This window comes from Eschrichtius robustus, chromosome 14, assembly GCF_028021215.1.
Source record: "Eschrichtius robustus isolate mEscRob2 chromosome 14, mEscRob2.pri, whole genome shotgun sequence".
NCBI lineage: Eukaryota > Metazoa > Chordata > Mammalia > Artiodactyla > Eschrichtiidae > Eschrichtius > Eschrichtius robustus.
The window spans coordinates 24762241-24785547 of NC_090837.1; the positions used below are offsets into that span (position 1 = coordinate 24762241).

Here is a 23307-nt window from a genome sequence, read left to right on the forward strand (position 1 = left end):
ATTATTGTAGCTTAGAAAGTTTGTTTTGCGTTTAATTCTATTGGGGCATAAAATGGAAATGAAAACTTCCCAGGAGAAGCCTACCTTTGGGGGTTCCGAACAACTCAATAAAACGTGACCTCAAATGACCCAGCGACCTCAAAAACATAGGAAAGTCATACCCTTTGGACTGACCAAAAGAAAGGTCATTTTTGCCCAAGGCTCACGCTCAGCCTACATCTACCTACGTATTTGCCCAGTCCCGTCCGTCTGCTTATACAACCATTTGGATCACGTAGCCACTTTGTTTCCTGCTGGGCTGTTTGGCAGTTTCCAAAGCTATCAGCCTGAGGTTCTGCAGGCTCTCCAAGGAGCTGGCTTCAAAAGATCATTTTTAAAGCATGTCCGTGGAACTAAATAAGGATGGCCATCAAGTAGCAACCAGAATACTTATGTTGGCTAAATAATTCTACCCTCTACCACCAAAAAAAAGCAGAAAGATGAGTCCCAAGCTGAAGAGGGTTGAGTGTGTGCATTTTTAAAGCACAGGGTGGTAGCTGGCAGATACAGCTTATACGAATTAGCATGTAATACGCACCATCACATGCATTCTTTGAAGCTCGAAATCTCTGTAAACGTATTTCCCCGATGTTTTACAAAGAGAAGCTTGTAGGAAGGTTCAGTCTGTTCTCAAGTTTCTCAAGATTGTATCCTGTTCAAAAATATTTAATCCCAGCGGGTTTTAACATTGAGCTTATTAAAAACAGACATGACATGAGCTGAAATGAGATGCCTGGTAAATTTTTGGCACGATTATTATGATTTGTTTTACCTTTACATATTACAAAGACACATTCAGGTATTTTAAAAAGAAAAATAGACACCAACCTGTCTTTTCAATCACACTGTACATTGTCAAGCTTGCATGATCCATCTTTTGACTAAAACAAACTTTTAAAACATGGTCACAGGTGCTGTATGACTAGGACAGAACTAAGACATTGGAATCCTGGAAAAAAAGAAAAATCAACACCTCTCTACCCCATCCAATAGCCAATAAGAACTCCTGGGCCATGGCCTGGCCAGTTTTAGGGAACAGGGTTAGAATAAAGATTTTACATTTTGTCAGTCTTTATGAAAGGCAAATATTTAGTGTTCACGTAACCACAGTATGTTCTAAAATTAAATATCATTAATAGAGGTCTTCATTCTGGATGACCCAGGGTTAGGGTTAGAATCAGCATCAAATAGATATAAAAGCAAAGATTTGATTCTGCCTTCAAAAAAAAAGTTTGCATTATTTGCATTGCTGGTCTTTCTCCAGACATGACATTGCTCACTAATGGTCTGGAACATTTCTCCTCTGGTTCTTTCATAAAATGGGGTGGGCTTTGGGCAGCTGGAAAGCAGCCTTTTATGATCTCTTGCTGTGCAGCATGAATGCACGCTTGAAGGAACAGATGTGCAGGATTCTTTTCTGGCAGAAGGAAAATATTTGGGCCTCAGACCCCCCCAAGATTGAGGTCCACGGTCCCGGCTGGGAGGAGAGGATGTGTGTGTGTGTGTGTGTGCGCGCGTGCACGCACAAAGCCAACTGCTGTATTCTGTTTCAGATGCTTCCTAAGCAAGCTACCAAAACATGGACTCCCAGCCATTCTCCCAAAGGCATGGCAGCCAGAAAGGTCTTGTTTGAAAACCAGCTGATTTAAAACAATTCTAGAGAGCACGGGAAGGCTCCAAAGAGGACCCCAAAAGCCACTGGGCCGGTGCGCCTCTCCAAGCCACTGGCTGACTCTAGGGACATGAATTAGCCTCACATGCACTTTTCCTTCCAAGCATCCTCACCCCTTGCCTTCTCTTTGCACCTGTATTTAGAAAAGAATCTTCCAGATAATCATACACTCATCAGTCCTACTGGGTTGAGGTGAAAGGACTCTGATAAAATACCAGGATGCAGGATTAATGAGATGCTAAGAGTTCCTTTCTGGCCTAAAATTCCTCCTTCTCTCCTCACTGGAGTTCAAATCGTGTGATGTGGATGCCGTCGTGGTTTTAAGACCCCCGTGCCTGTTCCTCGGCACCTCTACGGTCAAGCGTTCACGCCACCATCCAACATCCGGGCAGAGCTTCAGAGAACAGAAAAGTAGTTTCTGCTCATAGGATCCTCCCTCCCTCCAAAATACTTGATTGCAAGTGTATTCTGAAGGTGCCACCTTTTATAGTGACAGTGCACTTGAGTCTCCCCTAGTTTGAGGGCTCTGGCAGTGCAGCACCCCGGGAGGGAAACAGAGCTCACCCCTGGATTTCTCCCCTGCAACCCAAAACCTCTTAACACTATGGGCGGTGCCGCTCATGCCTGCAAAGACTACAGATCTATCATCACAGCTTGAGGGTGGCCTTGCTGAACAAGGTGATCGATTCTGGCCCTTGGAGCGTAAATTACCTGCTCTTTCACCGTTGAAAGAGTGTCACGGAAAAGAACATTTTATTCTCTCGATTCCCTTAGCCAGCTTTCCCCCTCATCCACTTCTTCATTGGAACTCTCAGATCTCCCATCTTCTCTGAAAACTTTCCTTTGTCATCTGTCACCTTTATAGAAAGAAAATATTTTCTTAGTTTGCCAGCATCCAGCGAGGCCAGGGTGGTGAAAGAGAATATTTATGTAACACCTTTGCTGCCTTCCGAGGGGCCATGGGAGGGAGGGGACGGGGCAGGTTCTTTTACAAGCTGGGGCAAATGGAAGGGAGAACACAGACTGGTTTTGGAGTAGAGCTGTTTAAGTCTCCGTGCTAAATTTCAACCCAAGTTAATCCAACAAGAAATACCCTTTCCAACCTAATCTTGGGACTTAGATTTGTACAAAAAACACCATGGGCGTGGATCCTGAAGATGCATGCAATCTGATGCGGCCGTAGCATGGCATTGCTGATAGGAGAAACAGCCTGTTGCCGTTTTTTTTTTTTCCTCTTCCCTCTACTGCTGTGTTCGCTATTTTACAGGTCCTCCACCTGCCTTCAGGATTGAGGCTGTACCACTAGTTTGGCTGCAGCTGCAATACATCCAACCACACCTATTTCGATTTTAAATATAATAAATACAGGGAAGAAAACAGTAAGTCTTCAGTAAAGAGTCTAAAGAAAAGACAGCCGACACTCTGGGCTTTCCATCAAATGCCACATGGTCTCTGGATGAATTTCTCGAGGAGGTTGTAGTTGAGTTTGTATCTGTAAGTTCCCTTCTCACGTGGAGCTCTCTCTAGATGGAAACTTCATACTCTCTGGTTTCCTGCGAGAGAGAGAAGCACAGATCTGTTGACCCCTTGTGTGGCAGAGTGACTCATGCATCCTTCTGGATCTTCACCCTTCCCTGTAGCCAAGATACTGGACATAGGACTTTGCAGTGCTCTTTACTCTGACTTTGACTTGCTTTTACCAATGGGTTATGGGAAAGTGGGTCATAAGAGGGGCTTGAAAAGTGCCTGTGCGTTTCTGCTGCTGGTGTCCTGCCCTTCTGCCTTCACCATGAGTAGAGCATGCCTTTAGCACCAGCAAGAAGATGAGAGTCACGGACAGCAGAGCTGAGTCATCAGCCAACCACAGATGTGTGAGTGAGCACTGCCAAACCAGGACTGCCACCCGGCTGAAACTAGCTAAAAACACTGCCCCGTGGACTGATGAGCAAATTAACGCTTGTTACTTTGAGCGACTGAGTTTTGGGATTGTTACTCAGCATTGTCACAGTGCTCGGTGACTGATACATATACGAATAAGCCTTAATAAGGTCTAGTTTCTAAAGTGCTATTTTTCATCAGCTTGACCTTCTCTGAGGATTCAGAAACAAGCTATACACAATGTAAAGTAACATATGACCTTGTCTTACCAGTGCCATATCTAAAATGACCACAACATGTAGGCAGCAACCAGTTCAATTTCTCCAATACTCATGGAGTGTGTGTAATATACTCCAGGCCCCCAGGGCAGAGGAGTAGGGAGATAGAAGAAGTCATAGGCTCGGCCCCATGTCACTGTCACATGCTTTAATGGAGGTCTACAATTCCCACTGGGTCAACACAGATAAGCAGTTCTGTCTGTGCTTCACGGTAGATGGAAGTGTGGGGGGCAGGCTCCAAGGTGGTCCTCAGGATCCCCAGCCTCCTGGTATTCACATTCCTCGTATGATCCCTTCCCCTTAACTGTATGCAGAACCTATGATTTGCTTCTAAGCAACAGAATACAGCAAAGGTGCTAGGATGTCACATCCATGTTTGTATTTTGTAGGATTGTGACCTCTCTCTCTCTCTCTCGTGCTGACTCTGAAAAAGCAAGCTGCCATGTTGTGAGTTGTTCTATGGAGAGGGACACATAGAAAGGAACTGACGTTGACAGCATGCAAGAAACTGAGCCCCTCAGTCCAACGACCTGCAAGAAACTGGATGCTATCAACAATCATGTGAGCTTGGAAGTGGATCCTTCCCCAGTCAAGCCGCAGATGAGACTGCAGCCTTGACTGACACCTTGATTGTAGCCTGTGAGCAGAGGACCTACATAAGCTGTGCCTGGACTCCTGACCTACGGAATCTATGGGGTAACAAATGTGTGTCCTTTAGGCTCCTAAATTTGCAATAATATTGTTACATATCAATTGATAACCAACAGGGGGTCAGAGTAAGCAGGAGTGACGGAAGGTTAGCACGGACAAGGAACAAGTCAAGTTTATGCCCCCAATGTTGGGAGATGATTGTACATCATCACACAGTGAATTTGAAGGGTTGTGGTTTTGCAAACTCATGACCAGCCTTCTTGTTCTTCACACATGCCTCTGGGCCTTTGCATGTGCTCTCCTGTCTTCCTGGCATCTTCTTCAGCCACCTTATATGACTCAGCTTTCTCAAAGATGAGATGAGATGGCCTTCTCCCATCCCATCAAACACTCATAGCACCCTGTCCAGTTTCTTTCATGGCCCTTAAAAATTATGGTTTGTTGCAATCAAAATATTCATTGGCATATTTGATTGTTTGAGGTTCAAGGAGAGGCAAGAAAGTCTAACAGAGTTTGCATCCTGGCTGCAGGCTGTGTGTTCTGGCTGTGTGCAATCTTGACCAAATCGTTTGTCCTCTCCCTGAACCTCAATGTCCTCATCAGTCAATCAGAAATAACTAGAGAATCCATCACAAAGAGTTACAAGGATTCAAGGGGATTATGCATTTAAGGTGCCTGGCCCATAATATTACTATTACCATTACTACTACTACCACTACTACTACTACTACTACTACTATTATTATTGATATCTGTCTCCTTTGTGAGATTATAAGCTCATTAACGGAAGGACTGTGTCTATTTGGTTCAGCTGTGTCCCTAGTACCAACACAAGGCTGCTGCTCAAATGTGTGGGGATGGTGCACACTGCCATTCAATAAGGAATGTAGTTTAATAAGATGTTGGGAATGCTGCCAACTGCCACCAGGCCACCGCTGGGCTCTGACCCATCTCAGCTGTCTCTCCATGGGTCTCTGGTGCAGCCCCTCCTTTCTGTGACCATTCTACTAAGAACAAACAGAGTTACAGGCTTGTCATCAGTTCCTAGAACGAGCTGAGTTCTCCAGCAGTTACCTCAATAGGGGTCTTGGCAGGGATGAGACAGGAGGACCACTGGCCATGCCTTTCTGCCAGCAGCATCGTGAGCAAAAGGAAATTAAACCTCCCATTTCGATGTCGATGGATTCAGAGCAAAGAGGGAGGCACCAGGGAGAGAAGAGAGACCCACTCACCCCTGTCTCATAAATGGGGTTGTCGAACTCGGTTTCCACGGTGATCTGGCTGTAGGGGTGGGAGTACATCAGGGGCAGGCGGAGGTTGGAGTAATAGCGGCATCTGGAGAAGAGACGGTGAAGGGAAGAGAAGTTACTTTTCCTGGACGAGGAGACACCTTACAGTCCCACAGGGGAACGGTGGGTGCCACTTCCTGAGCATGGGCACCTCCATGGATAACAAGGAGGATGTGTGGAGACAGCCTCCTGTAGGTGAGAATCCGAGTGGGGTGAAAGCTGAAATCATAATCGCTCTCAATTTCTAACCCAGTCAGTGATCCTTAAAGCCCTGGACCTCCCCTTACTGCAGCTTAATGTGTTTTCTCCTGTAAGATGATACAAGTCCCTCTTTAATGCAAAGAGCAAGCGCAATTATTAAGCATATACTGTGTTGCCTCAGAGCAGCCTTCTCTGACCACCTATTTAGATCTGGTCTCTGTACCCACACCCTGTCTCTTTCCTTTATTGTGTTTATTATAGTGTGTGATAATGTGTGTATTTCTCCTCTCCCCCTTCCAGACTGTGAGCTCCACAGGGACCATTTAGAGTAGGCAAATGCCTGCCTCAGGGCCTTTGCACATGCTGCTTCTCTGCCTGGAATCCTCCTCTCCCAGATATTTGCATTGTTTACTCATTGTTGCTTTCAAGCTCTTACTCAAATGTGATTTCTCACTGGGGCCTCCTCTAACCCTCCCCCACTTAAAATGCAACCCCTGCCTCACCCCAGCTCCCTTTTTCTCTCTTCTAAGTTTTCTTTTTCTCCCTGCATTTTTCACCTTCTAATGTACTACTTACTTTTATATTATACTTTACTTATTGTCTCTCTTCCCCCATCAGAACCTGTGCCCCACATGTCAACGATTTCTTTTTGTTTTGTTCACGACGATGGTCTTAGAGCCCAGAAAATGGCCTGGTACAGAGTCGGTGCTCAATAATTGTGAAATTGAACAAATTAGTGAATATGCTAGCCATAGATGAATATCTCCCTTCCTTATTAAAGGCACGTTCTATGATCCCCGACACCTGGGACAATGACATTAGACTGTCAATACATACATGTTGAATAAATGAGGGAATGAATGATTGAATGAAGGAAAGAATGAGTCAGTGTGCCTGGCAATAGGAAATGTCTCTCTCTCCCATTAAACATTAGCTCTGTGAGGTCAGGAGAGTGTCTGTCTGATTTGTTGCTGCATGCTCAGCCCTCCTACCATGAAGGGTTGGCAGGCGCACGATCTAAATATTTCTCAGAGTTGAATTGAATCACACCATCCCTTCAATCACACAAATGCCACTGTCCCCAAGAGTGGAGACCCTGAGGCTCAGGGTCCAGTGACGAGCCCAGGCCCCCAGCACGCTGGTCGCTGAGTGGGTGAGAGCCCCACTCCCACCCGAAGCCCCATACCTGGTGATGTAAATGTAGGCTCCTCCCAGCAGTAAGGAGATGATGAGGACTGGGATGAAGATAGCCAGTGCCATGTTTCCCCCTTCCAGAGACGTCTCGGCTGCCGCTTCTGCTACTAAACGCACAAGCCAGTGAGGGCACCTGGCTCCCAGGGGAGTACCCGCCCTCCCAGCCCTGCACCCACTCCAAGGCCTAATGTCACAGAGCCAGCCACTGGAGAACCATCTCCAGAAGGGAGAAGAGGCAGAGAGTAAAGGAAATGGTGCTGGTTCTTGGCAACAGAGCCCCAGACCCATTCTTGGATGGGCTGGTCATCAGTTGAAATCTGGTTAAAATCCAATTCCAGGGAAGACTTGGAGAAAATCCCCAACGTGCTAACTGGAAAGGCAGATTTGCCTGACAGTCCATGGAGAAGGCAGAGTTGTGTCTAGACTGGCAGGTCCCTCCCAGACCTGCTCAATCAGACCCTCCAGCAGAGGGCGCTGGGCAGCTGGGTCAGTGCTCGGTACCTGCACACCTCATGACACCTCAACTGCACACCCCGTGGCACCCTAACAGTGAAGACACAGTTTTCACCCTCAGAGGCCACGGCTGCACACTCTCAGGCAACCCTCTCGGCCTCACCTGGGGCCTCCCGCTACCTCCCAGTGGTTAGCAGAAATCACAAGAACTATGACGATTATTGTGGAGGTCGAGGGGGGGAAGGGGGCGTTTTCCGAGCAAGGCTTGAAGGCAGACTCCACATCCCTTCTGGACACATTTTCCTCTGCCGTTCCCCACAGCCACGTCTAACAGAGCTCGGCGTTACGCAAATCTGCAATCTGTTAACCACCACTCCTTGGGTCTGAAAAATCAATCTTAATACCCATGATAAACATGCGAGCCCAGAACATTACGATGGCATCACACCCTCTGAGCAACCCAGGCCTTTGAGATGTTCTCATGGTTCATTGGCCGGTGCAAGACAGCAAAGGAAGGACCTGAATAGAGCCTAACACCATAAATGCCCTTTTTCTTCTAGCGGAGTGACTAATACATGCTCCCCACAACCTACACATGTATTTGAGCTCTGGCTCTGTCTGCTTGGATTAAAATGTCATCTGTTGCAGGGAAGAGCAACTAATGACATGTAATTTCCACTGCCCCAGATTCTGAGTGAACAATTTATTGTCAGAAAGATAAGTGGCTCCAAAAATAATTTTTAAAACTGTCCAATTGGTTATATATATATTTTTTAACAAAACAAAATATGTTATTTTTTTCCTGACACGACGGCCCAGGGAGTGGTTTTGTACCAAACTGAACGAAGGTTATACAGAATGCAGAACATTTTACGTGTGGGATGCATTGAAAAGGGAAGATAAAACAAAATCCTGGATCACTTTGAGCATCTGTTCCACACTAATAAATCTCACTTGGTAATTTCTAACAAGAACAGAAAACAAGGGGGATCCAGGGGCAGCTATTTTGGGGAAGAAAAAGACGGAGGGGCAAACAGACCACAGAGCATCCCCCTGGGGAAGACCTTTCCCTCCTGAAACCAGGAGCTTGCTCAGCATGAAAGGTGAGGCATCTCTGGATTTAGCTCCCCCAGATAGCACCACATGGCTGAAAAGTTTTACAAGAGGGTATGTGTTTCTCAGGCACGTGAACTCCCAGATGTTTTTACCTCGTCATCATGAACAGAACGGGCGTCAAATCTCTTTCAGGTCATAGTTAGGACTATAAGTTGCAAATTCAATGATTTTTTTTTTTCTTTACAATGTCATTTGTTTTGAAATTACCTTCAGCAGTGTGAAGGCAGAATTTTTTGCTTAATTTTCTGTTAAGCGCCTGGATAAGGATCTCCAAGGACCTTCCCTTGCTTTCTGCTATTAGCTTGGTTTATGGGATTTTTTTTCTTCATGGGACTCACCTTCTAAAGCATGTTCAAAGCTGTCTTGATTAACTGAAAGAGAAATTGGAGCATTGGTCAATGTCAAGTGAATTCACTCTGTTTGCATGAAGCCTCCCCCAAATTAGGTGCAAAAGTCCATTCCATGCTTTGCTGTAGTGCTGTGGTTTTGTTTGTTTATATTTTTTAATCTTAGGCTACTGGAATTAGTGGAAATGCCTGGACTCATTCCCTTCCTAAGTTCCTGAGAGAAGATGAGACAGATATGAAAGGAAAAGGACAATAATTACTGAATACTCACCATATGTCAGATACTGGGCATCAAGAGCTTTATATATATTCGCTCACTTAACACTCACAACAATCTCATTAGGTAGATACTATTCTCATCCGCATTTAACAGATGAGCAAACAGAGGTTCAGAGAAGTGAAGTGATTTCTCTGACACCACACAGCTCCTAAGTGATGGAGGCAGGATTTAAACTTGCTTGGCTTTCTTGGGCTTTTGCTCTTAACTACATAGTCCTGGTCTCTTCAGTGCTTTTGTGTCGGACCAAGGCTGATGAATGGTGAGGGGCAAGACAAAATTCCAAATCCGAAATCCTGAGCCCAGCCAGAGGTGAAACTGTTTTCCTGCTTTGAAATATACATTTATATGAACCTTTCTAATTTCACTTTTATTCCATATTGATTTGGAATACAGGATTTTTATTCCATATTTTCATTCCTTCATTGCCATAGACTGGAACTCTCTGGAGTTGGTTTATTCCCTGGATTCCCTGTATAACTTCTCTGGAAGTTCAGGATGATGGGGGCTGGTGTCTTCACGCTTTGGCATCCAAGTCATCATGATAGCTGAGCACAAAAATATACCCACAGGGACGGGGTTCAGGGATGCAAAACCCCCAGAGTGAAGGGTTTCGATGGAAAGATTGCATGATAAGTTCGTGGGAGGAGCTGGCCCCCAAAGGCCCAGCAATAGCCGTGTCCTACATAATACGGAGATTTCCTAGTTAGAGCTTTGGTCAAAGTGACTCTCTGACTTTCATCGTTATCATGTGATGATAACAAAACCAGCCGACAAAAAAGCTAACTAACTAACTAACTGACTGCAGACATCTCTGGAGCCAGGGCATTAGGAAAATGGAAAGATTAAGGCAGATGCTTCCTACCCAAGACATGAATGGGACCTTGATTGCGTGTCTGGGAGGGCACGAGCTTCCATGAAATCTTAGAATGGAAGGAAATGTTGAACCTCTGAGTGTGATCAGTGGGCCTCAGGGGCATGTGCTAAGAGGCAGCTTCCTGGGCCCTTTCCTGGACCGGCCAGGGTGGCGTCCTTGGGAACCCAGGGCCCCTGAGTCCCAGTGGGTGGCCTCACACTGGTGCTCTGTCATTTCTCCAACTCCAGACCACAAACGATGGACCCCACTTTTTTGGAGAAGAGGAAGTGATTTATTATTTCATTACAGAGTTGGCAGGGTGGGTCACAGGAGTGGAAATGGAGAGGAGAGAAAAGGGCAATGGTCTCCCAAGACAATATCTTTCCTGCTAGACAGTCTGTCGTACCTGAGGGGCCAGGACTGCCTCACCTGGTGGGGTTTCAAAGGCAGGGAATTTATAATTAGCAGAAGTGGGTTCAAATCCTAGATTTGTCTTGTACCAGTTGTGTGGTTTGGGGTAAGTCACTTAACCTCTGTGAGCCTCTCTGTCCACATCTGTGAAATGGGTATGACGGCTCACCTATCTCAGAGTATGGTCATGAGGCTTCAATGAGGTGATTCAAGGAAAATCTTTTTTTATAGGTACAATTCACATAACATAAAATTAACCATTTTAATTCAGTGTCCAATTCAGGGGCATTTAGTACATTCACAATGTTGTGCAAGCATCACCTCTATCTAGTTCTAAAACATTTTCATCATCTCAAAAGGAGATTCAGTATCAATTAAGCAGTTACTCTTCCCTCCCCACCAGCCCCTGGGGAGCTCTAATCTGAGTTCCATCTCTATGGATTTACCTATTCTGGATATTTCATTCGAATTGAATCATACAATGTGTGACCTTTTGTGTCTGGCTTCTTTCACTGAGCATAACCTTTTCAAGGTTCATGCATGTTACAGCATTCCTGTTTACGGCTGAACAATATTCCCTTATATGAACATGCCACATTCTGCTTATCCATTCACCAGCTGATGGACATTTGGGTTGTTTCCATCTTTTGTGAATAATGCTGCTACGATCATTTGTACAAGTGTTGGTTTGCATACCTGTTTTCAATTACTTTGTGCCTATACCCAGGAGTAGAAATTCTGGCCGGGAAAATATTTTTAAGCCTTAATGCTGAACTTCATGAACGAGCATTTGGGGATCCGCTGAAGTTACGGGTTCCCAAGTAGAAATGTAAAACTGCATGTTTCGGTTCCCCCGGGGGAGAGAATTCAGAGTTTTCTGCCTGATTCTCAAAAGGGTATTAACACCATAAAAGGTTAAATCCACTTGCCTAAAGTGTTGAACATATTTAGAATATGATTATGAATTTCACACCTCAAAGACGCGGATAAATGGATCCAAAGCTCACTAGGTATGCCCTAACTTAATTTCAACGATGAGTGGTTCACTGATTCTAAAATACACTTCCCCCGCTTTTCACCATCTCTGAGATGGGGGGTGTCTTACAATCACTGGGGTATTACAATCGCTGCCACCAGGTGGCGCTCAAGATGCCTGTGCTTGTGCAATCATCAGCCCAGGACCATCAGTACCTGGAGGATAGGTGTGAGCATCTTGGGAGAACGCCCAGAGGGACAGGGGAACACCCATCACCCTTGGGAACCACGTGGTTGTGAGAAGGGGGTGCAGGAGGCGGGAAACGTTTCAGCCACACTGTCCAAGCAGGAGTCAAAAGCAGGCTGCCTCTCCTTTATGATAAAAACCTAAGCTCTTTTAGTAAGTAAAAACAAAAATGCTAAGCAAGGAGAAGGCACCGTGTCATAGTTTAATTGGCAGCCATGTCCTTTCTCAGCAGTGCACAAAATAACGGTGGTGTCTTAAGATTTAGTGAAACACAGTAGCCTGGCTTTTTAGAGCAAGTTTAGAATCGCTGCAAGTCAGTCTTTACATCTCTGGGTCCCTCATTCCCCGGGACTTCGCGGGTGGGGAGGTGGTGGTTTCTTTACCTTTACAGACGGGCAGGGGCCCATTCCAGTGGGATGGCTGTCCCAGGATGCATCGAATGGTCACTTCGCCCATGAGCTCGAAGCCCTCATAGCACATGAAGGTGAGGGACTCTCCTGGCAGGTAGAGTCGTTTGTACAGGATTTGGTACCCATTTTCAGGTAACCCTGGGTTGTCACATGCCAGGGACTCCTCCGCTGAAATGCAAGCCAAAAGGAGCTCTGATGAGACGATGTAAATCTTTGGGGACTCCTACTCAGAGCCTGTGTGATCTGAGGCCAGTCTCTCCAGCATCACTTCTCTGCATCCCCACCTTGCACTGAACTGTTGCCCACTCCTCAAACTCACCTTTCCCTCTCCCACCTCTGGGCATGGGTTACACATGGGCACAGTAGGATATACTAAGCTGTGGAATCTGGGTTAAAAATCTGGGTTCTGCTACTTACTAGCTGTGTGACCTCCAGCAAGGGCGACAACCTCTCTGAGCCTCAGTTTCCTCATCAGTAAAACGGCAATAATAGCAGTACCCATCTCACAGGGACTTGGAAGATTAAACAAGATAATGTGTGCAAATGCTTAGCATGCCCTTGAAATGTAAGTACTCAGTAAATAATGGACGGTGGTGTCTCTAAATTATGAAATATTCCTCCTGCTTCTCACCTTATACCTCACCTGCCCACACAGCCTGGATAAGTCTTGTTTTTCAATACTCAGTACTCATATCTCCTCCTTCAGGAAGCCTTCCCTGATGCCCCCTACCCCTAATTGAGTCACTAATCTCTCTGGAGATGAGCCTGTTAAGGCATGCTGGAAACTCAGGGCCTGGTATACAGCAGGAACACAAATGACCCTAACATATACAGCAGGAGCATCATAAATGACACCTGCTAGCTTAAGACTTATTGGAGAGTTGAACCTGCCAGTATGACCCATTCCAGGGCCAGCGTGTGATCTAGTTCCTTTTCAGCACCTGGATGGACTGGAAAGCCAGCAAAAACTGCTGTGCACACAAGACTACACATCCTGAAACATTAAAAATTCTTATTATTAAAAAATTTAAACTGGGTAAAATCTCCATAATATAAAATTTACCACCTTAACCATTTTAAGTATACAGTTCAGTACTGTCAAATACATTCCCACTGTTGTACAATCAATCTCCAGAACTCTTCATCTTCCCAAATGGAAACTCCGTCCCCATTAAACACTAACTCCCCATCTCCCCTCCCAACCAGCCCCTGGCAACCACCATTCTACTTTCTGTCTCTATGAATTTGACTACTCCAGGGACCACATATAAGTGGAATCCTCCAGTATTTGTCTTTTTGCGACTGGCGTATTACACTGAGCATAATATCCTCAAGTGTCATCCATGTTGTAGCTTGTGTCAGAATTTCCTTCCTTTTTAAGGCTGAATCATTCCATTGTATGGCTGGACAACATTTTGTTTATTCATCCATCCATCAATGGACACTTGAATGGCTTCCCCTTTCGGCTATTGTGAATAATGCTGCTATGAACATGGGTGTGCAAATACCTCTTTGAGACCCTGCCTTCAATTCTGTGGGTAGATATCCAGAAGTGGGATTTCTGGACCGTACAGTAATCCTACATGTAACTTTCTGAGGAACCACCATCCCGTTTTCTACTGTGGCAGCACCATTTTACATTCCCACAAACAGAGAACAAGGGGTTTTCTACGCCAAATCCTAAAACATTTTGTTCCTTCTGGATCTTGCTTTGCTGTACAAAGACCCAAGTCTTTATATATCACAGCTGCACCTGCCATTCATGTTTCAGAGAAACAAGCTTCTGTCCACAGCTTCCAATACTCACTTGATTAGTGAAACTCGGAAGAGATGACATGCTGTCTCTTTTTACCTGAAGGATTCCTGTAATATCTGAGTGATTTTTACAACCTACTAGTGTAATCCCCCAGCTTGCCATCATCCTGACTCTGCAGGCCCTCGGTTTAGAACGTGGAGCAGGTGGGTCTTTTATTATTTCATACCTGGTGATTCCACTGCGCTTGGAGAAGAGGCAAGGTCTCCAGATTGGGCTATTAGGGCTTTGTCCATCTGCTTCCTGCCTCCCTCTCAAATGGTTCCTCACTTTACATCGAACTAGTCACATTTTGCCAGATGGGTTACTCTGTTTCACCCCTTTGTGCTTTGCCTATGCTGTTTCCTCTGTCTGAGATGCCCTTCCCCTTCCTATCGAAAGGAGAGTGACATAAATACACTACCATGTGTAAAATAGATAGCTAGTGGGAACCTGCTGTATAGCACAGGGAGCTCAGCTTGGTGCTCTGTGATGACCTAGAGGGGTGGGATGGGGAGGGGGGTGGGAGGGAGGTCCAAGCGGAAGGGGATATGTGTATACATGTAGCTGATTCGCTTCATTGTACAGCAGAAACTGGCACAACATTGTAAAGCAATTATACTCCAATAAAAAAATAAATAAAGGAGAGTGCAGTGGAAAGGCTAAGACAGCCCTTAATAATCTTCACCTGCTGGTATTAACGCTCTTTGCAGCTCTTTGTAGCAGGACCTGTGACTCACTTCCAACCAATAAAGTATCAATACAGCAAAGATGAAGGGCTGTCACTTCCGTGAGGATGTTATATAAGACTGTAGTTCTGTCTTGCTAGCAGACTCTCCACTGTCTTTGGAGTAGGAGCTCCAAAGCTTGGAAGTGGATCCTTCCCCCGATTGAGCCTTCAGATGAGACTCCAGCCCCAGGTCTCTCTTATGAGAGATCCTGAACCAAAGGACCCAGTTAAGCTGTTCCCAGACTCCAGACCCATAGAAACTGTAAGATAATAAATATGGGTTGTTTCAAGCATCTTATTTTACAAGGCAGATCTCAAGAATTCCCCCAAGGAGCCAGATCTGTCCCCAGCAGCATGAATTCCCCTGTCCTTGGAACCCTGTTCTATAACCTTCACAGACCTCCATCACAGCTTCAGAATCTTTTATGGCACTGTTTGATTCTCACCTTGCCCACTCACTCCCAGGCTGGAAACTCATCTTATGTTCATGCCAGGAATTCCAGTGCCTAGCACCTTGCCTGGATCACAGGAAGCATTCATTCATTCATTGGGTCAATGAATGTTTATTGAACACCTATTATGTGCCAACACATAAGTAGCACTGAGGACACAGAAGTGAATAAAACAGATATAACCCCTTGCCCCATGGAAATTGTGGATGGCACATAGTATAACAGAAGTCCCAACTAGACCCTATTTCTCTATGAATTTGACCTACACATGGGCTCTACTTAGCTTGTGCAAGTCAGGGTATTTCATGTAATAATCTAAATTTCTGGCTTCTTCTGAAACATTGGAAGATAAGACAATACTGGGTTCACATAACTACATGGCAATGATTGTGACCTGGAGCCCAAGCACTCAATTCACATGGCGTTGAGTAGAAGCTGTCCCCCTTAGATAAGAAATATGTTCCCCAGTTAGCCACAATCCTTACCACTCCCTATTGTTCTACACATGGTACCTGCCTGACATTTAGGAAGGCATTTTAATGTATCACCTTTCCAAGGAACAAATGAATGAATGACTATGTTTCAGTGACAGTAATCACCACTAATGAGGAATTGGGGCTTTGATGTCTTTGAATGGGTGGGTCGATAGGGACCTGGCTTAGAAGGTTCCTAAGGTTCCTAGGGTTCCAACCTCTTGAGGTTGAAATATTTTTTTCTTTGTAATTTAATAGCAGCCTTCATCAGGGGTGAAGAACTGTTTTCCTCCCATACCGGCAATCCAGGAAGCCAGCCTGTAGAAAGGGACTTGCTGGGTCGCTGGGCGGCTAGGGGTGCATCTTGCACGACAATGCAGATGCACCTTGGCAGGCGCTCGTGCTTTTATTCAGAAAACATTTAGCAAGTGTTTACTGCATGCCAGACAACGCACCCAGCAGTGGGGCCAGAAGGCGAATCAGACACCATTCCTGCCCTCCAGAGACTGTGGTCTCAATGCTTTAAGGGGGCAAACAAATGTAAATGGACAATTAAACAAAAAGAGATGGCAGTTGCTGTCAGACAGAGCAGCTCAAAAGAGTAAGGGGCACCTGGAGGAGACCCCCTAAGTCAGCGGGGGCGGGGCTGTTAGAGCAGCTGAGAGAGAGGCAGAGATATTGACTAGCATTCCCTTCGGTTCAGACTCCCAGAAATGAGGCACCAGGTGGTTCTGCCGATGCCTGACCAAAGCTAATCCCTCCACTAAACCAACGTCGTCTCTATGGTTGAAGTTCGCCCACGGGCACTTGAGAACAGCCCATGTTACCATGTCTGGGCCCCAGGTCAAACCACAATGCCTTCCTTCAATCAATCACGGGAACCCTTAAAGACAGCATTGTGTTACGCGTCCATGGAAGACACCTAGAAGGACTGGTAAGGTATCATTAACCTTGCAGAGTGTGCCTGGGGTATGAGCTGTAGGAAGAGAAAATTTTCCTTTTACATTTTATAGTCCTATATAGCACATTGATGTATCGTTTTAAAAACAGGTTGGGCACGCCTTACTTTTATAGTATACACAGGTAATAACATCATGACCCAAACCCTGCACCCATGTCCTAATGATTCCTCTGAAAGTTTGCTCTTCAACCTGGCTGGGCTCTGTGGAGCTGGGGTTGGCTTCTACTCACTGCTGTATCTTCAGCAGTCTGGCACACAGTAGGTGCCCAATAAATGTTTCTTGAAAGACCTTACATCAATTCAACTGAAAGAAGATTACAGAATAGAAGTTCTTGGGCTGAAGTGCCTAATGGCCCAGGATTCAGATCCTAGTTATGCACCTGTGGGTAAGATATCTGACCTCTGTGAGCCTCAACTTCCTCATCTGTGAAATGGGATAGCTCATAGGGTCGCTATGATGATGAAATGAGCTCATGCAAGTGAGGGTGAGCAACATATAGTAGCACCCAATAAATGCTGGTTATTTTTCTGGGTTTTACAATTTTGGTCATATTTTCATCCCAACATTACTATTGTTTAATCTTTTTTAAAATTTCTATTAACTTATTTTTCCACTTAAACAGTGCTACATAATTTAGCCTCACTCCAAATAATAACATTCTTATAATCACAGATTTCAAATGTCCGTTTTATTTTTAAAGATTTTCTTAACATTGAAAAGTTAAACTGGGTACTGTCTAAAGCCACACGGGTATCGCCAATGGAGTATATAATACTCCTTGGGAAATGCAGCCCAATGCACTACACTTTACAAGTTTATGAACTTCCAGAGTCTAGAATTCACTCTTTGGGTTTAAAAAAAAAAATTTTCAGTCCAGCAGACATTTGCTCTGTCCCTATGTTCCAGGCTTGTGCTAGGAGCTGGTAGAGAGTAGGGAACTAAAGAAGCATGGTTCCTATTTTCCCAGGACTCAGTCTAGTGGGGGAGAGGAACAGTTATCAGGTAATTGCAACCCAGTGCTTGGTAGCAGCTGTGATGGGAGAAACACAGAGCAGAAACCTCACTGAGTCAGTCAGAGGTGGGAAGGTCAGGGAAGGTTTTCAGAGGAAACCTGGAAATCCAGTGCTCTACTGGGAGAGAGTGAAGACTCAGACCCCAGGTAAGTGCTGATCTGATTCCTTGGCTTCCCACCCTCCTGGGAATCCAGCTTCCCAGTAAGTGATCCTTAAGAGAAGATAAATCCTTAAGACACACACACACACAAAAAGGTATTACCTGCAGTGTAGCAGAGTGGCCAGCAGGTGGCAGTGGCCATGCAGAAGGATTTCCCTACAAACTTTCCCTGGAATTTTCTTTCATAAATGAACAGATTAATGAGTATAATAAATATTTCTTGAGCACCTTCTATGTGCCAGGCCTTGGACATACAACAGTGAGCAAGACAGACATGGCCCCTGCCTTCATGTAACTTAATGTTCATGTATTCCACAATATTTCCTGTACCAGGCACTGTCCTGGCCCTGCAGAGATAGAAAGTGACAAAGGACAAATTCTTAGACCTGGAGGTAAAGGAAGAGATTGACAGCAGGTCCAGGAAGATGAGGGGGAGGCGTCCTCAGCTGTTCTCACCTGGCTTCATAGTAGAATCACCCTAGGTTATTCAGTGAGTTGGCTCTGCCCCCTAAGGAATTTTAAACAGTCCCCCCAAATATTCTTATTAAAGCTCCCCAGGTGATTCTAAAGTCCAGCCAGCAAAGAAGACATACTGACGGCCAAGAGGCACATGAAAAGATGCTCCACGTCGCTAATCATTAGAGAAACGCAAATCAAAACTATAATGGGGTACCACCTCACACCGGTGAGAATGGCCATCATCAAAAAGTCTACGAATAACAAATGCTGGAGAGTGTGGAGAAAAGGGAACCCTCCTACACTGTTGGTGGGAATGTAAATTGGTGCAGCCACTATGGAAAACAGTACGGAGGTTCCTTAAAAAACTAAAAATAGAGTTACCATATGATCCAGCAATCCCACTCCCTGAGCATATACCCGGAGAAAATTCTAATTCAAAAAGATACACGCAGAACCATTTACAATAGCCAAGACATGGAAGCAACCTAAATGTCCATCAACAGATGAATGGATAAACATGTGGAATACACACACACACACACACACACACACACACACACACACACACACCATGGAATATTACTCAGCCATAAAAAAGAATGAAATAATGCTATTTGCGGCAACATGGATGGACCTAGAGATGACCATACAAAGTGAAGTCAGTCAGACAGAGAAAAATACCATATGATATCACTTATATGTGGAATCTAAAAAAATGATACAAATGAACTGATTTACATTACAGAAATAGACTCTTAAAGTCCAGCCAGAACTTTAGGGCTGAAGGGTTTAGGGCTCAGAACTGCAGCTCTGGTGTCTTGACATGGTTAAGAAATTAACAATTTAATCCATTGATTTCCAAAATATTCAAATACCCGTTCTGTACCAGGTGATTTGCAAATATTATTTCTAATCCTCCCCTAAATCTTTAAAGATGGTAACAGTACTGACCAGAATAGCCAAAATTTACTGAGAGCATCCTATGAGCCAGGCACTATTTGGAGTTCTTTTATCTATAAACTAAGTTATTTATTACAACAACCCCAAGGCACAGACATTGTTATGACTCTCCCCATTTTATATCGGTGCAAATGAAGCACAGAACTGTTGGGTATCTCGCTGGGTAATCTGTCAAGCTAGTTAGTGGGAGAGATGATAGGATTCAAATCCAAGTGGTCCAAGTCCACTGTTAATCACCGCACCATACGGACATTTTACAGATGAGGAAACTGAGGCTCAGGGGAAGGTCTCTTGTGAAAGGTCCCACAAGAAGGAAGTAGCTGAGTTATGATTTGAGTCTCTGCCTCCAAAGTCAATCCAATTCAATTTTGACCCAACCATCAGTAAGAGTCTGAGAAGAATTCCACATGGAATTCCACCTCTGGCAGAAACCAGCTGTCTTTGAAGGCATCTGTATTTATCTTTAGCTCCCAGAAGATGGCAGGAAAGTGATGAGGGAAGTGACTTGAATTTGAAACTGGAGGCCGGGATCCGCTGTGTTACCTCAGGTGAATCAATTCATGTCTCTGAACTTCACTTTTTCCTGCCTGCTACGTATACAGACTGGACCAAGACCCCATCCTTAAGCTGAGATGTGGCTGGGCAATGACATTCCTACACCGAGGAGGTACCCACACTTTGAGATAAGATTGTTTAAGGCAGGTTTTCTCAACTTAGATGCTGTGGACATTTTGGGCTGGGTAATTCTTTGCGGTGGGGCTGTCCTGTGCCCTGTAGGATGTTCGGCAGCATCCCTGGCCTCTGCCCACTAGATGCCAGTAGCACTCCTCTTCCCTTGTTGTGACAACCAAAGATGTCTCTAGAAATTGCCTTTGACAATTGTCCCCTGGGGAGCAGATTCACCCCTGGTGGAGAATCACTTGTCTAAGGTTTAAACAATTCTGATGGCAATCCGTGTGATGCCAGGAATTCAAGTGACTTGGACTGATGGTCTTATAGATGTAATCACAAACCTACCCTCATTTTTATCTTCCTCCCATTTCCCCCCTCTCTTTAAGTATAGGAAAAAATGTACATTTTTAGAGCACATTTGTGCGAAACGCTCAAAATCAGGTTTCTTGGTTATTGCTATGAATGATTTGTAATATACTCTACAGTAGTGGAGCAGTGAAACTGAGTGGTAATTAGCAACCAATGTTAACTGAGCACTTATTATATACCAGACACACTGTTATGAGCATCTATATTGATGATTGGCATGATCATTCTTTCTGATGAGGACACCGGCTTCGGCTTGTTCAAAGTCACGCAGCTGGCAAGTGGCAGGGCTGAGATGCAAACCTGACCTGCTGGATTTGAAGTCCTGTGCACTTAATGGTTCTGCTATAATGAAGGGCCCTTCTCCTGCTCAAATTCCCTGGGCTATCGTGAATTGCTCTGAGCTATTGCTTCCTCAGAGACAGGAATTTTTAAATGAAGAAGGGCACCCAGCTAGAGCCTGGCATGCTGGCCAAGGTGAGGCCGCTGGGGATGATTCATCAATGGCAACTTTTACTATGGCCACCGTCTGGCCATGTGGGTTCTATCCAGGTCAGGAAATCTCCACATCTCGTATTTGTGGTGTTCTGGGGGCAGGGCTGTGAAGGGCCAGGGCCTCCTGGGGAATCCCTATATGCCTCTCTGGAGAGCCACCCATAAAACCCTCACTATCTTTGTCAGAGCCTCATTATTTTTCATGCTGTGGTTTATGTCTTCTGGATGGGACCCCCAACAGCCATCTACCATGCCGCCACCAAAGAAGGGAAGCTGCAACAAAGCCACGAAACTCAATAAAGACTGCATTAGTATTGCTAACAAGGACGATGACAGTAATAGTAACAAATACTGTTATTTTTTGAGCCTGCTGGGCCCAAGGGATACAAGAACCAATTGGATACATTCCTAGCAAGCAAGGTATGTGTTTGAGTCTCTGAACATACAAACAGATCATTTCGATAAGCTGCAGCAAGTGCTGTGTAGCTATAGGAGCCATGGGAGTGCAGATGAGAGAAACATGACCTAGCCTAGGCAGTCAGGGAGGTCGTTCTGGAGGAGGTGATACTGCGGATCCATTGTTATTTCTTTCATAGACTTGTTTCTCCTCCCCCATCTTCATTAGACCTCAGGCTCCCTGACAGTGCAGATTGTGTCTGTTTACATATTGCTACATTTCTGCCATATTTTCAGGACCTAACACCATTGCTCCCAAACTATACACCATGATGCCCCCGGGTGCCACCGTGAACTCATAGGGGTGCTGTGAGATTTTTCAAAAATGTTGAGGAGACACAGTGACATCTTCCAGCCTCATGTGAACTCCTCCTAGCTTGAGAAAGTTCATCAGATTGAGTTTTAACATCAGATTGAGCTACATTCTTTTTTTTTTTTTGGGGGGGTGCATATAGATTGCAGTTTATTTACTTTTTTTTAACATCTTTATTGGAGTATAACTGCTTCACAATGGAGCGACATTCTTTTTCATGATGCCCCATCTTTGCAAAGCTAGGTTTTCTGTGGTTGTTGTGCTAAAAAGCAAGAACTGTGACAAAATCAGTGTGGAACAAGGAGATGCAGGTGGCAGAGTCCAGTCTGATGCTAAGAGTCTGAGAAGTTTGGCAGAGCCCAGCAGGCACACACACTCCCGCAGCAGTAGTTGGATTATTACTGTAATTGTAAATAAGTGTTAACTTAAGAACGAAATAAAAATTTTACAATCTTTTCTCTCAATTTATGTGCATTACTTTCTCAAGCAGCTCCTAAGTTGTCAGGATACAGCTGCTTATTAAGTGGTTTGGACCTAACTGCTTAATAAATAGAATTGTTAGGTATTCTGGCCTAGGAAATCTACGAAACAATCCTGACACTCCAAAGATACTGTGAGTTGAGAAAGTTTGGGAACCTCTGTCCTAGCGTGCACCTGCAGATAAGAGGACTTGTTAAATGACCGAATTACATCCAACAAACCTGCATGGTAGGAAGTAGTAATCCATTTTCACAGATGGGGGCCCTAGGTCCAGAGGGGGCAAGCTACTGGTCCAAGGTCACCCAGCAGAGCTGGAGGTGGGTCTGAGAGCAAATTTCAGACTCTTCCCTCTACCTACGCCTGACCTGTCTATTCTTGAAGGGGCCTGGCGTAAATGGACCAGGAGTGAAAAGACATGGCTTTGAGCCCCAGCTGGACCAAACGAGGTGTTGGCAAGTGACTGTGAACAGAGGCTGCAGATGTCCAGAGCTTATACGATTTGCTTGTTGGTGGAAAGTCTTGGTCAACAGTAGAGCCCCAGAGCTTCACCCGGGAACCAGGGCTGCAGAGTACGAGGTAGGAAGAAGACACTTTGGGGGTTATGCAGGCTTTAGCTGGAATCCTGGGTTTTCCCCTTCCTTGCTGTATGACCTCAGGAAAGCTGCTCACCCTCTCTGGGCCTTCTCTGCCTGCTTTTAAGTGGACACGCAAACCATTCATGCAGTTTTGTGAGGGTTAAATGTGTGAATGTTGGGGAAGGGCTGGGCACAGTCAAGGTGCTCATCAAATCAGGGCTGTTTCCTTGGTTCAGCAGAAGAAACATTTTAAAGCTGTTTTATTGGACTTCCGTGGTGGCACAGTGGTTAAGAATCCGCCTGCCAATGCAGGGGACACAGGTTCGAGCCCTGGTCCAGGAAGATCCCACATGCCGTGGAGCAACTAAGCCCGTGTGCCACAACTACTGAGCCTGCGCTCTAGAGCCCACTAGCCACAACTACTGAGACCGTGTGTCACATTTACTGAAGCCCACTTGGCTAGAGCCCGTGCTCCGCAACAAGAGAAGCCACCGCAATGAGAAGCCCACGCACCGCAACGAAGAGTAGTCCCTGCTCCCCGCAACTAGAGAAAGCCCGTGTGCAGCAACGAAGACCGAACGCAGCCAAAGATAGATACATAAATAAATTTAAAAAAAAATAAAGCTGTTTTATGTCCAATAACCTTGTTAAAAAT

General features: G+C 45.2%; 1 protein-coding gene across 1 annotated transcript in view; it reads right to left on the reverse strand.

The window, feature by feature from the left end:
• Window positions 1-3234: 3234 nt before the first annotated feature.
• Window positions 3235-23307, reverse strand: part of SEZ6L (seizure related 6 homolog like) — an 82420-nt gene continuing 62347 nt past the window's right edge. Inside the window, exons 14-18 of the mRNA XM_068562428.1 lie at window positions 12268-12462; window positions 9110-9142; window positions 7195-7309; window positions 5751-5853; window positions 3235-3264 (exon numbers count right to left, since the gene is read on the reverse strand). Coding sequence (XP_068418529.1) covers window positions 3235-3264; window positions 5751-5853; window positions 7195-7309; window positions 9110-9142; window positions 12268-12462 — 476 coding nt within the window. The remainder of the gene's footprint in view (window positions 3265-5750; window positions 5854-7194; window positions 7310-9109; window positions 9143-12267; window positions 12463-23307) is intronic.